Source organism: Nuphar pumila, chromosome 6 (assembly GCF_984573655.1).
Source record: "Nuphar pumila chromosome 6, dmNupPumi1.hap1.1, whole genome shotgun sequence".
NCBI lineage: Eukaryota > Viridiplantae > Streptophyta > Magnoliopsida > Nymphaeales > Nymphaeaceae > Nuphar > Nuphar pumila.
In genome coordinates this window covers 45,898,174-45,913,232 of record NC_143254.1, presented here as the reverse complement: position 1 = coordinate 45,913,232, position 15,059 = coordinate 45,898,174, and the positions used below count along the sequence as shown (strand labels likewise).

The 15,059-nt window shown below is 38.5% G+C and overlaps 1 protein-coding gene across 3 annotated transcripts in view; it reads left to right on the top strand.

The window, feature by feature from the left end:
* LOC149834772 (uncharacterized) overlaps nucleotides 1-15,059 on the top strand; it is a 122,959-nt gene that overhangs the window by 67,817 nt on the left and 40,083 nt on the right. For 2 of the 3 annotated variants that reach the window (XM_090011548.1, XM_090011549.1), the window contains 2 exons: nucleotides 4,536-4,628; nucleotides 4,805-5,005. The exons of the other annotated variant lie outside the window; for it this stretch is intronic. In XM_090011548.1, coding sequence (XP_089867674.1) covers nucleotides 4,536-4,628; nucleotides 4,805-5,005 — 294 coding nt within the window. The remainder of the gene's footprint in view (nucleotides 1-4,535; nucleotides 4,629-4,804; nucleotides 5,006-15,059) is intronic. 3 annotated transcript variants of the gene reach the window in all.

Genomic DNA, 15,059 nt, shown 5'->3' with positions numbered 1-15,059 from the left:
ATTACTTTTTCCCAGAGTTACCAGAAGTGCCTAAGCAAAAGGGGAAACGCACTTCGGAAGCGCGAAACGTCGCGCTTCCGAAGCGTGAGGGGAAGCGCGCTTCCCTTTTATGGGAAACACACTTCCCATTTATGGGAAGCGCGCTTCCCCCACGCTTCCCCCTCGCTTCCCCATTTTTTTCGCTTCCGGTTGGCTTCCGAGACGGTTCAGAATTTTCTTCTAAGTGGTCCCCCGCTTTCCCGCTTCCTAAATTTTTGAAAGTGCCTCGCTTCCCGCTCCCGCTTCCTCGACTGGTAACTCTGCTTTTCCTAACACATAATTATGCAAAAAATTATTGATTTTTATTTTCTAAATGAGTTCCATGAGAAAAACTACATAGGATATTCATTACCCTAACTATCTTCTCTACCATCAATGCTCAGTTTGGTTTTAGACTTTTCAACCTAACATCCTATAGACTAGGGGTGCAAATGGATATGATACCGTCAAATATCCAATCCAAGTCTGGCATATTATTTCCATATTTGAATCATTCAAGTAAGATCCGAACATGCATTCAGATTGGACTTCGATTCACTTAGCATACAACTCCATTGCTGATGACCATCCATCTCAAAGTATGTCAGAAAGACACATCGTCGACTTAAGGATGCATGAGCAGGTTCGACTCGTAAGTTTGAAAATGTTTTGAAAAATAAGATATGAGGACACAATATTTTGAAGTTTTTAATTAATAAAAAACTATTTTTTGTTATTTTAATGTTAAAAAATGTATTTTATTAAAATAAACCTTTAAAATAATAATAAATAATGCATTTTAATGTTTTGAAAATGCATTTTTTGTTATGCTTTTGTCATTTACGCCTCATACATGCACCTCAAGGCGAGGTGTGCCTTTTGCGCCTTGAGGCATGATTTTAACAACACTGGTAACACCATATCGTATCGTAAACGTATCATAAATTTTTAATAAAAAATTCAAAAAATAAAAAAAAATAAAAAAAAATCAAGAAAAATACAAAAATAAAAAATTCAGTAAAAATCATTTCACATGAAATAATAATGAATTGTACAAATTACATATATAAAATCACATTTACCACAAGAGTCATACTTTATATTAAATAAACAAAAACATCTCATAAGAACAAGTTTTTAAATAAAACATGAACACATGATACATAAATAATCATAATCTTCATTATCTTCTTCTCTACATTAATAATCATAATCATCTTTATTATATTCTTCTTCTCTATATCAATAATCATAATCATCTTCATTATCTTCTTCTCCTTTTTCGGCATCCACATCGTCCCCAAGATACGTGGGGTCTTCATCATCTACCTCTTGTGCTTCTTCCATGTTAATCCATTGAATGTTCTCTTTATTCAAAAGAGTTTCTGCTTCCTCTTCAGCCTATGCATCAAATTCATCAAAATGTTCCAAACCAGAGTTACCAGTTGAGGAAGCGGGAGCGGGAAGCGATACGGGAAGCGGGAGCGGGAAGCGAGTCACTTTCAAAAATTTAGGAAGCGGGGAAGCGTGGGACCACTTAGAAGAAAATTCCGAACCGTCTCGGAAGCGACCAAGAAAGGGAACCGGAAGTGACTTAGGAAGCGAACCGGAAGCGAAAAAATGAAAAATGGGGAAGCGTGGGGGAAACGTGGGGGAAGCATGTTTCCCATAAAAGGGAAACGCGCTTCCCATAAAAGGGAAGTGCGCTTCCCAAAAAAGGGGGACGCTTCCCCTCACGCTTCGGAAGCGCGACGTTTCACGCTTCCGAAGGGCGCTTCGGGGAAGTACGCTTCCCCTTTTGCCTAGGCGCTTCCGGTAACTCTGTTCCAAACTGACATGATCAAAATGCTCTTTGTGCCTCTTTGCTGATAACTTTTTAATTTGCCTAAAAAGATGACATGAAAAAATTAAAATTAGTTGAGTTTTAAATTAAAATGAAAAATAAATTTTAGAATTTTATATACTTTTGCCTCAGCCATAAGTTGTAGCGAACGTAGACAAAGGTCATTGAGCATTTTGTGCTCCAATCTATTTCTTCTTTTGGTATGGATTTGCTTGAAGACACTCTAGTTTTTCTCACATCCACTTGCAATACATGTTTGACTTAGAATGCAAATGACAAAAGCTCTCAGATTTGGAATATCACTTTCAAACTTGGCCCACCATAAAAAACAAAAAAATAAGAAATCAATTATAAGACAATAACAAATGTACAATCGTACAAAACATCATAACCAAATAACATTTTGAAATTAAAATTGAAATAGACAATAAATTACTTGAACGCATTGTGGCATGATTTTGCATTGTTGCAGGTCTCTTCATATCATAAAATGCATTATCATAAGTTTTCATTTCCTTATGAATTTGATCTTAAATGTTATAATCTGGGTTCAGCCTTTCGATGCAATCCAAAAGTCCCTTGTTGACTTTTTTGTCCATTTTAAAAGTAGGAGAGTATTTAAATGCAAGATTTAAATAGTATGCATGCAACATGAAGAGGTTAATGAAGTTGCCCCGTCCACTTATGATCAATGATGTTCCATATAGGTATTTAGAATTTCTTCTTCCCCTTCAAATTATCTCTAATGGCCTCTTTTGCCTTATCCATGGCCTCATAAAGATAATCCGCAATTGGTCTATCTTCAATGTTAACCAATCGAAGTACCTTCATCAAAGGTATAGTTATTCTCAATAACTTCACACATGAATCCTAGAATTCACTTTTGAATACAACATCTACAATTTGTCTGGGCTTTTTTATGTGCATGGAGATAAACATTTCACCCATCTGCTAAAACATTTTTTTAGTGCAACTTTATTCTTTATTAAACTTTGCACTGTTAAAAAACTCATAGCAAATTTAGTACCTGCACTATGAATCAACTCAGCACCACTAGTGTACTTTTTTATTAGGCTCAAAACCCATGCATGATTGTAAATAAATTTAGTATTTTTTTTGCAGAAACGAGTTGTACAATGTTTTGAGGTTGAACCTCTTCCTTAACTTGGTCAATAACCCTCAACAATATATTTGTTGTCTTAGGCATATCAGACAAATCAATTGATTTTAAAAACATGATTGTTTTGGGACAATAGACAAATTTTTTTATCAAGGTCGACTTTCTATCAGTCCACTCATCTGTCATGATGCTACACCCAGTCTTTCTCCATATCTGCCTCATCTTATTACAATAAGCCTTCACTTCATTCATATTAGTATCTAAAATACTTCTTCTTAAAGCATGATATGACATCTGTCATGGCTTGAAAATGAAAGAAATTTGTCACATTAAAAGAAACGTAGGTATCATAGAACCATCACCCAACCGTGACATCTGCATGCTCAACTAAATGCTGAGGAGTCATAACAATACAAATATCGGGTTATGCTCCAGGGGCAGTCTTAGGAGGAAAAAAACTCCTAATAGAGCCTATAGCTCTACCTCCTGGTTGTTCTATCAAAAAACTTCTTCCTCTTCTTTTTGTGTCTGTGGCACTACTATCGACACCAACCACACCGTTTCTCTTTGCTGCAGAATTTCCTACTTCTGATCCTATGCTATAGGTTGTAGGATCAAAAGTAGAGAGCTCATCTTCGTAATACACATCCTCCTAGAGCATACCCCATTTATGCCTCATTCGTATCTCTTGTATTTTTCCTCTCAAATTATCAAGTAATTGCCAGTATTGTCATTTTATGTTTTTCGGCAATTTTCTTGATGTGCATGCAACAACATTATGATGTGTCACGACTAAATGATGCTTCAATCGAGAGATACCGTCCGAAAAACTATGTTGGCAATAGTTTCATTTAATTTTTAATCTGTTTCCACTCGTTACTTGAGTGCACCATTGCCATGCCGGATCTTTCGATGCCATCTTTCCTAAAAAACACTCAATAACACACAAAAAAATAGGGATTTTTTACCTTAACCCACTTTCTTGAGTGAAAAAATAGGTGAAAATGCACTCTTGAAAAAATCGCAAAATCTCTCTCCCTTGCGCATGAATCGGCCCCAAATCGATCTCATAGAACCTAAGATGCATGAGTTTCCTTTCAAGAGTCTCTACACATGTGTAGAAGTCTGCCCTTAAAAAGGGCTTTTAAACCCAAAACGAAAAAGACTTGTTTTCGAGTCTTTTTAAGTGCACCAGACCCATATTGTACGATACAAGGTATATCGTACGATACAAGGTGTATCCTACGATACACCCACCTGTTATGGGTACGATACACACTCGTATCGCGATACGAGTATATATCATATCGTTAGGCCAAAAAGTAGGGATACGGACAACCTTGGTTTGAATCATAAAATGAACATGAGTCAAGTTTAAAACCCAATTAACCTATACTTAGAAACACCCAGTACCAGTCCAAGTACAATACCATTAAGGGCTGCTAGTAGACATGTGCATACTGCATAACATGGCATCTGTTAGCTGTTAAGGCTTTCTTTTAAACCTTCCTCTGATCAAAAGATGAGTACTCATGATGTTTCAATGTTCTATAGGTTGCTTCTGTGATGACTATGTGGAGCCGGATGCAGCCTACGTATGCTGCTAACATGTGGAATGAAGCACTGAATAAACGGCTTGGGACCAAGGTAATAATCTCCATTCCATTTTCAAATAGTCATTTACATAGAGGGAAATTGATTGTTCTATTATTTGGTCGTCCTCTGATGTTGTATGGCTACCGGTAATCCTTTATCATTTTCTCATCTTCAGACGTGTCTATAGTTACATAAGTGATTTGAATTGTTTTTTGTGATTTTTGCAGGGTCTTGATCTTCCTGAAATTATTGTTGAGAGTGAAAACCGTGGGCTATCATTTGATAAGTTGCTAACAATTCCTGAACAAGATGATTGGCTTTACACAGATGGGTATTCAACCTCTTGCATTGCCTTTGTTCTTCAAATGTATAAGAAGGCAGGCTTGTTTGACCCTTTTGCAAGCTCCATTCAAGTCACTGAATTTACGGTAAGTTTTGTCCATGAAAAGTGATATTGGCATCATTAAGAATGAGAGAAATGAAGTTGAGTCAGTTGACTAATGATTTGAGTAATAAAGTTATCTTTTGAATCTATGAAGCCCTCTTTAGTTATTCCGATAAAGATCTGATATGATTTTGCTAAGATGAACATACTGTTAAGGATAGACACGTGAGGGTATTCTGGTCATTCAGGCATTGTAATATCAGATTATAGATGTCGTCCCAGCTGAGGGCATTTTAGTCATATTGCTGGACTAGTTTTAGTCCAACACTAACTCTTGTAAAACAATCCCAGTGTAACACAATATCTTATATTGTTTTCTCTATAAATATAAGCCTAGGGACGTCCTCCTGTGTATGTAGAAATATAGTAATGTCCCAAAGGATTCCTCAACTCTCTCTCTTTCTCTCCCTCCAACATATTGAGGTCTGGAACTCTGCCAAAACTCACATGGTATCAGAGCAGGTGCGAGAGTAAGCACCCATCAACTCAGAGGCTGCTGGTAAGGTGATCTACCTTCTTATTCTTCTACTTCTTTCTTTCTTAAACCCTTTTCCAGAATCACGTGGATTTCAGGTCTGATCTGTTTTAGATCTGAGTCATGTTCTAAAAAAAAATCCAGAATCGCATGCCTGTCGGTTCTGATCTGTTTCAGATCTGTCACGTTCCAAAAAAAAAGGAATGTGTCTTTTAAAAAAAAGGGGGCAAAAGACATCTTAAAGATTCAGATTTGAATCAATTTCCAGATCTGAATCTGCTGGTCAGCCCACTCTTTTGAGCCCTTCTTTCCTTCTTTCTTTCTTTATTTCTTTGTCTCTTGAAAAAATATATATTCTGTTCCAGAAAGATTTCATCTGCAGAATCTTGGTAGTCTGTAGTCACTGTTCTCGACCAAAAAAAAACTGTTGCTGGTTTTCTCCATTCTCTTTTTCTTCTATCCTTCTCAAATAATCTAAGATCCCTCTCATCATGGCTACCCTAAGTTTCAGCTCTCCTGTCAACTCTTCCTTAGTCAACTTGTATCAGACAAGTTAAACTCTTCCAACTTTGTTACTTGGAAGAAGCAGATCATCCCCTTTATCAGCAGCCTTGTTTTTTTTGGGCATCTCGATGAGACTCTACTTCTCGCGGAGTTCTTATTACAATCTGAATCAAAGGACGACAAGCAGACAAATAATCTTGCACCTAATCCGGATTTCTCCATATGGTATAAAAATGACCAAGTTGTTTTTGCCTATATTTCAGCTACTCTATCTCAAGAGGTCTTACTCCATGTCCCCCCCCCCCCCCCCAGGTGTTAATGCTCGAGACCTTTGACAAATTCTGCATTATTGGTTTGAGCAGATCTCTATGTAAATTAGAGACGTGTCACCAGAGGTTGAGAGAAGGAAGAAGAGAGATAGGAGAAGAAAAGGGCTGCAACAATACTCCACGCACACCCCTTGTGGGTCGTGGGTTCTTTTTAATATGATGTTACATGTACAATAATGCCCCTAAGACTAATGTACAAAATCTCTTACATAAAAGGGGCAAAATAGAAAAGAAAATACATAAAGAGGCATTAACATAAAAGGTGCTACATTATGCACGTCAATCTGGATCCAGACCCAAAATGTCACATTTTAATAGCCTCCTCAAGTTGTGCATGGTGAGAACCATGGACAACCTGCTCTTCAAGTACCAAAATCTCTGCTTACTTAGCCCCTTTGTGAACAAATCAACCACTTGATCTTGAGTCCCAACAAATTAAGTTGGAACCTCCTCACTTTCTACTTTCTATCATGCTTATGATAAAGTGTTGATCTATTTCAATATGTTTGGTACTTTCATGCTGAATTAGATTAAGTGAGATCTTAATCGCGCTTTGATTATCACAAAAAAATATGGAAGATGGCGTCTGCTAATTGAGATCCAAGTTATCTCCGATGAAGCTGCAACCGTTGACCGATATTCGACTTCAGTAGTGGAATGAGTCACCGCCTTTTGTTTCTTGCTGCTCCATGAAACTAGATTTTTGCCAATAAAAACACAGTACCCAAAGACTGATCTCCTTTCATCTGGGTCCCTTACCCCGTCCACATCTGAAAAGGCCATCATTGTTATTGTGTTCTCACTACTATTCTTCTTTTTATAGCAAAGTCCATCTCCAAGCGTACCCTTCAAATATCTAAGTATCCTCTTAATTGCTTCAACATGACTGGTTTGTGGATAATGCATGAATTCTGAAACTTGATTGACTGCATATACAATATTAGGACGGGTATTGTGAGATATTGAAGCATGCCCACAATCTATGTCACATGGGTGCAGGTGCGGGGGTGCGGCACTTTCAAAAAACTTGGGTGCGGGGATGCGGCAAATATATATATATATATATATATATATATATATATATATATATATATATATATATATATATATATATATATATATATAAATTTGTGCAAGGGAGGAGTCGAGCTGATGAGTTGTGGAGCCTGATTCAGAGTTTTTACCCTTGCAGAAAGGGGGGTCCGGGGGCTCCCCCCGGCACGGGTCCCACTGCGCGGTCAGCGGGCGGGGGTCCAGGGGGGGCTGCGCCCCTTAGAACAAAATTTTTTTAATAAAAAAATTGGACACAAATTTTTTTTAATAAAAAAATTGGACACAAATGACCCTAGGTGTGGTCAACGCACCCAGGGTCGGGTTGACCACACCCTCACCCGCGTCAAGTCGCGTCGACGCGGGTGCGGCACCCTGCTAGCCGAATCCCTATGACATAGCCCACAATGCTCCTATACTTTGTGGGATCATCAAAAATCTCTCCATCACGTCCAAGTTTCTAATGCAATACACTTTCAGTTAACAATGACTTACAATCCTTTATTCCAGCCTTGTTGGGTAAATCAATGGTGTACTTGCGTTGAGTCAATATCATTGCATCTTTTCTCCTATCAACTTCCACACCTAGATAGAATTTGAGATTTTCCAGGTCCTTCGTTTTAAATTTTCGACTCAACACCTCCTTGATCTCGCTAATATGCTCTTCACGGTCCCCTACAACTATGATATCATCAACATAGATTAGCAATACAGTTATCCGTCCTTGATCTTTATAACTAAAAAAGAGTGATCCAAATGAGATCGGTTGAAACCACGTTTCTAAATTTCAAGTGAAAATCTTTTAAACCAAGATTTGGATGCTTACACACATAACTGAAAGATCCTTTTCACTCTATCCTTGTGGTTGTTCCATGTACACTTCTTCCTTAAGGTTTTTATGCAAGACGGCATTTTTTACATCTAACTGGCTCAAGAATCAACCATGATCAACAACTAGAGAGCCTATTTTCCCCATCAAACTGAAGGTTTCTTTATAGGCCACTCCATGTTCTTGAGTGAACCCTTTTGAATCCAGCCTTGCTTTGTATCTTTCTATGTTATCTAGTTTGTATTTGATTTTTAACACCCATTTTGATCCAATCATCTAACATTCTTTTGTGCAAGCATCTTGACAACATCCCAAGTCTTGCATTCATGTAACACTTGTATTTCTTCATTCATTGCTTCAATGCATTTGTTGGATTTTGCAACTTGATTATAAGATTGGGGTTCTTCTTGTTTAGAAATAATTGTAGAAAATGTTTGATGCTTAACACTAAAACTCTCTTAGCTTACCCACCAACTATGTCACATGGGTGCGGGTGCGGGTGCGACACGGGTGCGGCGCAATTTCAAAAATTTTGGACACGAGGACTCGGCTATATATATATATTTTAAATATATATAATTATATATATAACAATAAATTAATAAGATAGCACTGGGAACGATCAAAATAATAAGATAGCACTGCCCATGTGACTGTGCATACAATCTGGTTATATATATATAAAATATAAAAAATTTGATTTTTTTTAGTGTTTTGCCTTAAAAATGGACGAATATAGACTCAGTTAAAGTTGTCTGAGTCTAAAGTGGACGGACTCGGCCCAAGTGCGTTGACCGAGTCCGACACCTGTTGATCGAGTCCGCCCCGTGTCCGAAGCCGCACCCGTGTCCGCACCCATGTCGGGGCGTGTCGACGCGGGTGTGTCGACGTGGGTGTGTCGACCCCCTAGCCGAGTCTGTGTGACATAGCCCACCAATCAATAGGATGTTGAACTCTTTCGGATCTTCTTACTGTTTGTACATTTTGATCATTATGTAATTCATTGTTTCCTTGCTCCGAAACATTTTTTGTACTACTTCTATCCCTACAGTTGATACCTTTGAACTTGCCATCTACTGAATCTGATTTGCTGATTTGTTGATTTGTTGCTTAGTATTAGATTCATCCTCTATTCTGTCTCCTTAATCGGCAAGCTCACCATTAACTTAATCAACTTCATCGTGCTCTGTGACCGGTTCCATATGAAACAAAACTCATCCAAGGTTGGTATAGCTGATTTGATTGTGATTGCATGACCTGGGTTCTTGCAGATGAAACAAGTGGGGATTTTCCTACCTTGATAGGGGATATGAGGAATATTGGGAAGGGGAAGCAGCTCACAGCCTCCCTGGTTTCCGCCTCATTACTGTCCTCCTTGCATACCTCCTCTTCCTCTCTCATACTGCGTACCTGACATGAGTACATTGTGACTATCTGTTGCAACTGATGAACTCTCTGATGTACCTATCAAATTCATCTCAAACTGAAGCAGTTTGGGATGCAAGGCTTCGAATGTGGGCAGCATATCAAAACATGTCAAAGTGCAGTGGAGGACATTATACTCAGGCAGTGTTATTAAAAACGCGCCTCAATGCGCAAAAAGCGTGCCTCGCCTCAAGGCGAGGGGCTTTATGCCTTGAGGCGCATATATAAAGCGCAAAACCTTCGAGGCGTGCGCCTCATACGCCTTGAGGCGCACGCCTCGAGGCGAGGCACGCCTCAAACTGAGGCGTGTATGTGTTAAAACATATGTAATAATACCATAATACCCGATAGGGGTATTATGGTCATTTCACAAAGTACCCCATAGGGGTACTTATTTTGTTTCTCATATTTCACTATTTTTTATTTTTCTTTTTATTCTTTTTTTTGTATTTTTTGGATACCGAAAAGGGGCCCCACAATGGAGTCGTTGGGGCCCCCAACGGTCACATATGTGACCGTTGGGGGCTCCCAACGACTCTATTGGGAGCCCCTTTGGTCTCCTCTTCTTATAAATAGGGGGAACCCCCCATGTATGTGGTATTGCTCTTGAGAGCTCCTCTTCAATAATAGTGATATTATTTTTCATGTGTGTAGCCTTTTTATAAGGCCCTTTGTATATCCCTTAGTGGATTTTCTCTCTTGTTTGTTGCATTTGTCCGTGTGGGACATAGTGAATGCTTTAGCATTCTTGGTTTCTTCCGCTTATTTCATTACATGGTATCAAAGCCATAAGATCTTCTAAAGGTAAAATCTTGTCTCTCTCTACTTCCTTTCTTTCTCACATCTTCCTTGTGTAGCAATGGAAGTCAAGATCGATCTATCATTCAAACTCAATGGAAAAAATTACATGATGTGGGCATCCGCAATGGAGAATAATCTCAAAGGCAAGAAGCTTTGGGGTTATGTAATGGGAACCGTTCCGGAACCCCAACTTAAGCTCACAAAGATGGAAGGAGATCAAGAGAAAGCACTTGAAGGCGATGCTCGTCTCAAGGCCATTGAAGATTATAATCATCAAATGGAAGATTGGGAGAGCAACCATGCAAAAATCCTTGCATGGTTTATGAATAATGTCGAACTTAAGGTATGTGCAAATATTGCAAAATTCCGCCGGGCAAATGAAGCTTGGTTTTTTATGAAGGGTATGTTTACCCAAAAGGATCTTGCAAGAGCTTATTTCTTGCAAGAAAAAGTAAGAACCACAAAACAAGGCGACATGAGCATACAAGATTACTATAGTGCTCTAAATCCTTTGTGGGATGAATTGGCTCTTTTAGAGCCCAAATGGGTATCTATGGAGGATGTGGTTCTAAGACAAAAACAAATGGAACAAGATAGATTTTTTCAATTTTTATTTGGGCTTCGTCCCGAATTTGAACAAGTGAGATCCTCACTTCTCCATAGATCCACGTTTCCTCCCTTAGAAGAAGCTATTGCCGAGATTACTCAAGAAGAGACTAGGCATAGCATGGGTAAAAGCATAGAGGAAGTTCTTGCCGTATCTAAACCCGACAATCATGTTAAAACATACAAACTACCTCATTTTGGTAAGCAAGGGAGTGGTGGAAGAAAAATGATTATATGTCACCATTGTTATGAGCCGGGACATATTAAACCCGTTTGCCCAAAGCTAAATGGGGCATTCAAGCCAAAGGTGGCTTCCGTTGAAGAATCCACCACCAAAGAAGATGACGGCAAGAACGGGGATCTCAAAGACACTCTTGGACAAATCTCCTTGGCTCTTCAACAAATCTTAAAGGTCACTTCTTCCACCTCCGGTGCCGCCATTGCCTCATCATCACCTCCCGGTACGTACTCTTGGATTTTAGATTCTGGAGCTTCTTTTCACATGACCCCTCATGAAAATGCATTAAACAATGTGCACACCAATTCAAAAATGTCTTGTGTCTCTACGGCCGATGGAACTTTTCTCAAAATAAATGGTGTTGGAACTCTTGATTCTAAAAATGTTCAAAATTTCCTTGTTCCAAAAGTTAGAATAGTTCCAAAATTAAATCTTAACCTCTTTTCCGTTTCTCAAATAGCCGACCATGGATGTGAAATATCTTTCTCATCCCAAGGGTGCTTTGTGCAGGATCTCCGGTCCGGGAAGCGGATTGGGCAAGGCCATAGGAAGGGAGACCTTTATTTTATGGATAATTTAATGCTTCCAAATACCTCATTTTGTACTTATGTCCAAGACAAAAATATTGAAACTTGGCATAAAAGGCTTGGACATCCAAGTTACTCTAAAATGTATCTTTTTCCTTTTGGACACAAGTTTTGTAAAGAAAAAGATATCAATTGCAAAGATTGCATTTTTGGCAAAATGAAGTCTACTCCTTTTCCTATTAGATCCTTTGTGACAACAAGACCTTTTGAATTGGTGCATTCCGATGTTTGGGGGCCATCTCCGGTTCTATCTAAAGGTGGTTATTCATATTATGTTACTTTTATTGATGATTATACTAGATATGTATGGATTTATTTTCTTAACTTTAAATCGGAAGTTTTTAACTTCTTTAAAGAATTCCATGCAAAAATTCAAAATCAATTTCAAAGTCAAATATCCATTCTTAGATCCGATTCGGGTGGAGAATACTTATCAAATGATTTTCAAGCATATCTAAAACAACATGGCATTTGTCATCAAAAATCTTGCCCAAGAACTCCTCAACAAAACGGTCTAGCGGAAAGAAAACATAGGCATATTTTGGAAACCACTAGATCCTTACTCATTTCTAAAAATATTCCTAAAAATTTTTGGGCCGAAGCCGTGTTAACCTCCACCTATTTAATCAATAGGATGCCATCTTCAAAATTGAATAATATCTCTCCTTATGAAAAACTTTTTAATATGACACCCGACTACAATCGTCTTCGGATTTTTGGGTGTAAATGCTTTGTTCTTTTACATAAAAGAGATAAATTGTCACCTAAAGCAATAGAATGTGTATTTTTAGGATATGGTGAAAATCAAAAAGGCTATAGATGCTTTGATCATAAAAACAATAAGTTATTTGTCTCCAAAGATGTAACCTTTTTAGAAGATGAAAATGGATTTGACATATTGGAAAAATCAAATGAAATTGATTATATATTTATCAATGATCTTTTAGAAGATTCAAATGATGACTCTTTGAGTCATCCGGAAATTTTAGAAAATACTCATGATTCTCATGATGATGATGTATCACCAACTAATGGTGACAATCTCCAAGTATACACTCGGCGTGAGGAAGCCCAACCTATTAGTGCTTTAGAAAAATTCTTGCGGCTTAATGAACCCCTAGAATTAACCTCCCTTAGGCGTTCTTCTAGAGAATCAATTCCACCTAATAGGTTTGTCTCATATGAAACTCTTTCACCTAAATATAGAGCTTGTCTAATAGCCTTGCATTCTTACTATGAACTCTCCCATTATAATCAAGCAAAAAGTATACCTCATTGGGTTGAAGCAATGAAAGTTGAACTAGATGCTTTAAATAAAGCTAAAACTTGGGAAATAGTTCACCTTCCTCCAAATAAGAAAGCTATAGGATGTCGATGGGTCTAAAAAGTCAAAACAAAAAGTGATGGTTCCCTAGAGCGCTATAAAGCGAGATTAGTTGCTAAGGGATACTCACAAGAATATGGCATCGATTATGAGGAGACTTTTGCTCCCGTGGCTCGCATGACAAGCGTTAGAACTTTAATTGCGGTAGCATCATCTAAGAAATGGCCTATATTCCAATTAGATGTTAAAAATGCCTTTCTTAATGGTCAGTTGAATGAAGAAGTATATATGGATCCTCCGCCGGGAATCAGTGTTAACCAAGGTCAAACCCTTCGGTTATTAAAAGCCTTATATGGTCTTAAACAAGCCCCTAAGGCTTGGTATGATAGATTTAGTGCTATCATGTTACAATTGGGATTTCGCTCATGTTATACTGACACTGCTCTTTTTGTTAAAAATGCAGGTAATAGTATCATCATCTTTCTGCTTTATGTTGATGATATGATCATCACTGGCAATGATGAAAGCGGTATTCTTAAAGTTAAAAATATGTTAAAACATAATTTTGATATGTCTGATCTGGGTTTTCTCAGGTACTTTCTTGGCATAGAAGTTGCATACTCTCCTCGAGGGTATATACTATCACAGATGAAGCTTGCTACAGACATATGCTCCAAATCTGGGATTTCAGATGATAAAAAGGTGGAGACTCCCGAGGTTATCAATGCTAAACTACGACTGGAGGATGGAGTTCTGCTGGACGATCCTACGCTCTACAGGCAACTCATAGGCTCCCTCACCTATCTGACTATCACCAGGCCCGATATTGCTCATGCTGTGCACTCTGCAAGCCAATTTCAGCATGCTCCTACATCTGTGCATATGAGTGCTGTGCTCCGGATCATTCGATATATTAAAAATACTTTGACTAAAGGGCTATTCCTATCCTCAATCTCTTCCTTAGATTTACTAGCTTATACTGATGCTGACTGGGGAGGAAACCCAAATGATCGAATCTCAACTACTGGCTTTTGTGTATTCCTAGGAGATTCGCTAATTGCTTGGAGGTGCAAGAAACAGCAGAAAGTCTCATTGTCTTCTACTGAAGCAGAATACAGGGCTATGGCAACCACTACAATGGAGCTGGTGTGGCTTCGAAGTCTTCTTCAAGATATGGGCGTCGAAATTACCGGGGCTTCGAAGCTTTGTTGCGACAACAAAAGTGCTATCTACATTGCCAGCAACCACACTTTCCATGAGAGGACGAAACATATTGAAATGGATTGTCATTATGTACGTGATGAATATCTTCGTGGGACAGTAACACTGCCATATGTCACTTCAGAATATCAACTTGCTGATTTCTTCACCAAAGCCCTGCCTGCTCCTCGCTTCTTGTTCCTCCTTGGCAAACTTTCGGTCATTCCCCCGTAAAGTTTGAGGGGGGGTGTTAAAACATATGTAATAATACCATAATACCCGATAGGGGTATTATGGTCATTTCACAAAGTACCCCATAGGGGTACTTATTTTGTTTCTCATATTTCACTATTTTTTATTTTTCTTTTTATTCTTTTTTTTTGTATTTTTTGGATACCGAAAAGGGGCCCCACAATGGAGTCGTTGGGGCCCCCAACGGTCACATATGTGACCGTTGGGGGCTCCCAACGACTCTATTGGGAGCCCCTTTGGTCTCCTCTTCTTATAAATAGGGGGAACCCCCCATGTATGTGGTATTGCTCTTGAGAGCTCCTCTTCAATAATAGTGATATTATTTTTCATGTGTGTAGCCTTTTTATAAGGCCCTTTGTATATCCCTTAGTGGATTTTCTCTCTTGTTTGTTGCATTTGTCCGTGTGGGACATAGTG